This window comes from Myotis nattereri, assembly GCF_964212035.1.
Source record: "Myotis nattereri genome assembly, chromosome: 12".
Lineage (NCBI taxonomy): Eukaryota > Metazoa > Chordata > Mammalia > Chiroptera > Vespertilionidae > Myotis > Myotis nattereri.
In genome coordinates, this window is record NC_138087.1 from 21,470,943 (window position 1) to 21,473,643 (window position 2,701).

General features: G+C 45.6%; 1 protein-coding gene across 1 annotated transcript; it reads right to left on the bottom strand.

Annotated features, from left to right (window-relative positions):
* Positions 1–2,005: 2,005 nt before the first annotated feature.
* LOC308528551 (interferon omega-2-like) lies at positions 2,006–2,701 on the bottom strand (the record flags this gene model as incomplete). The annotated part of the gene is made up of 1 exon (XM_081104213.1): positions 2,006–2,701. Exon 1 carries the CDS (start codon positions 2,591–2,593, stop codon positions 2,006–2,008), a length of 588 nt encoding a protein of 195 aa, XP_080960339.1. The 5' UTR covers positions 2,594–2,701.

A 2,701-nucleotide genomic window follows, 5' to 3' on the forward strand; every position in this document is an offset into this window, starting at 1 on the left:
TGACCCACCCGTGGAAAGGTCGAGGGTTTACTTCCAGCTCAAGGGCATGTACCTAGGTTGCAAGTTCAGTCCCGGCCTAGTCAGCTGCAAGCAGAACTCAACCAATATATGTCTCTCTGACATTGATGTTGTTCTCTGTCTCCCTTCCTTTGTCTCTGAAAACCCCTTTAAATAATAAATATAAGAATGACATTACTGAGCACCTACTAAGGTCTAGCCACTATTCTGAGCACATAAATTCATGGTTCATTCCTTTGAACACGTCTTTGAATATGTGCATGTATGAAACAGGTGTTTCTCAAGCACCTTCATGTGTCAGTCTGTTCTTCTATCTTTAGTACAGGAGTTAACAGATTGGCAGATGTGGTTCCTTTCATTATCCCTTTTTTATGAAGAAGAAGACAAAGCCTCAGGGAGATTAGCTTCCCCAAGTCCATAGTAATCCTTGAGGATCTAGGAGTTATGACTCCATAGACTAAGCTCTTAACATTCTAGGAATTTCCCTCTTCCCAGGAACAAAGAGGCTGCTGAGCATCGGAGCATCCTTTCTCCAGGACAGTCCGTGTGATGGTTAATTTTATCTGTCAATTTGGCTCCGTCAACCACCGGCCACCCTGAATTTCATCTTAAAATGTTCCTGGAGGTAGAGAAGCATAAATACAGCAGCCCAGAAGGTCACAGTTTCAACCAGCAGAACTCCAAAATGGCCGAACAACCTCTTTGGAACTTAAAAGTAACACAATTGACTTCCATTAAATCTGCAAAGCAAGTAAGAAGGATCATAGCATTAGAAGGGTGATAGACAATCAAAGAAAGGAAAAAATCCAGAATTGCCAGGTTTTTCTACTTTGGCTAAGCTGGTCCTGAAGTAGAGTAGTAGAAGAGAGAAAGATAAATGATGGATATATGTTAAAATATTATCTACAGTTTATTTGCAAGTGAACTGAAGCATTGGCTAGATCCTCTGAGGCACAGATTCAAGAAATCCTCCCACATTGATCTCTCTGCCTGCTCTCTGAGATATTCACACAACACGCACACGCAGTTATGTGAATTTGGCTGATTCCTTTCCCTTCAGCAGCGATGTCATCACTGAGACATTGGCATTTGCTCAGGGCCCAGAAGCACACGTCAGCGCGCTCCTAGAGACAGAAGTGTCTACAGCACTTTGAAGAACATAGCGCAGCCGCTCAAAGTTTGCTCCCTCCCTTTGGCTTTTCTTCTGTTTAGAAACCTTGAAGCAGAAACCACAGCAAAACTAGAGGCAGTGAGGGCGGGGAGGGAAGGGAGTGAATACATCCAGTACAGCAGGACTGGGAGGCTGGTAGGAAGAGGACCAGATGCCAGTATCAGCCAACCAATACCATATATCTTTTCTACTTCCCTCTTCCGGACTCCTCCCAGATAGGTCCACCCTCTCCTTGCTGACAGAATAGAAATCGGTTACAATTCTGACATTATCCCTGAGCATCTTCCAAGTTCGCCAGGACGCTTCTCAATTCCATGCGCTGCCAGCTTTGCATAGGCACTTTCTGAGAAGTGGAGGAACTGCTCTAAAGGACTTAATAAAAGAGGACTATTTTGAGATAGATTAAAAAAGATGAGGATTTAGGTTTTCAAAATTAAAAATCTCAAGAAGTTTTCTTTGATACGAATCAAATAAAACAAAATGCAAATTTCATAACAGAAAAGTTACGTTTTATAAATTTTAATGTAAGATAAGAGCAAATATTGGTTACATAAGTACAGAAATATGATAACATGAAAGAATAAATAAATAAATAAATATATAAATAACAATAAATAACCATACAGGCAGTAACCTATCAGGGACTGTTGACCCAGGAGCTGAATTTTGTAACATTTTCTCACTTAATACCCTGACAACAGATTTCCTGAGGAAATGTCAATAAATTCTGTCACTAGAGCAGATGTAACAGCCTTTGCACATGACCCAGAACAGACGGGCAAAGGTGATGAGGCACATTCATCATTGAGGATCCTTTCATGGGGATCCCACGTCTCCATCCTTATTTCTTAGCCTTTCTTGCAAGGCTGTTGTTGAGGAGAAGGATCTCATGATTTCCGCTCTGACAACCTCCCAGGCGCAGTCACTGTATTTCTTCTCCTTCAGGTAGAGACGGATGCCCTGGAAGTACCTCTTCAAGGCCAGGGTAGGGCGCTGCATGGCCAGGGCAGATCCTTCCTCTCCCATCTCCTCCACCAAACACGTGTCCAGGTCTTCCAGCTGCTGGTGGAGTCCTGAGCGCAGTTGGTCCACGAGGGTCGTGTTCCAGGTGACAGAGGAGTTCTCTGTGGCCAAGAGGTTGGAGACCTGCTGGAGCATCTCGTGGAGGACAGCGATGGCCTGGGCCTTCTGGACCTGGCTGCCGTCCACCGTTGCCCGGGGGAATCTGAAGTCCCTTCTGTCCTTCAGACAGAAGAAAGGGGAGATTGTGCTCATTTGGCTCAGAAGCTCTAAGTTCTCCCTGCTGAGCAGGACGTGGTCCTGAGGCAGGTCACAGCCCAGAGCTCCCCCGGGGCCAGCGCTGAGCACCACCAGGGCGGTGAGTAGGGAGAGCAGGAGGGCCATGGGCGAACGAGGGTGCTGCTGGCCTGGCTGAGCTGGGCGTCTGGAGAACAACCTGGGGCCAAAAGTTCTGCAATGACCTTCTTTCTAAGCATGGCCCTTAAATAAGGA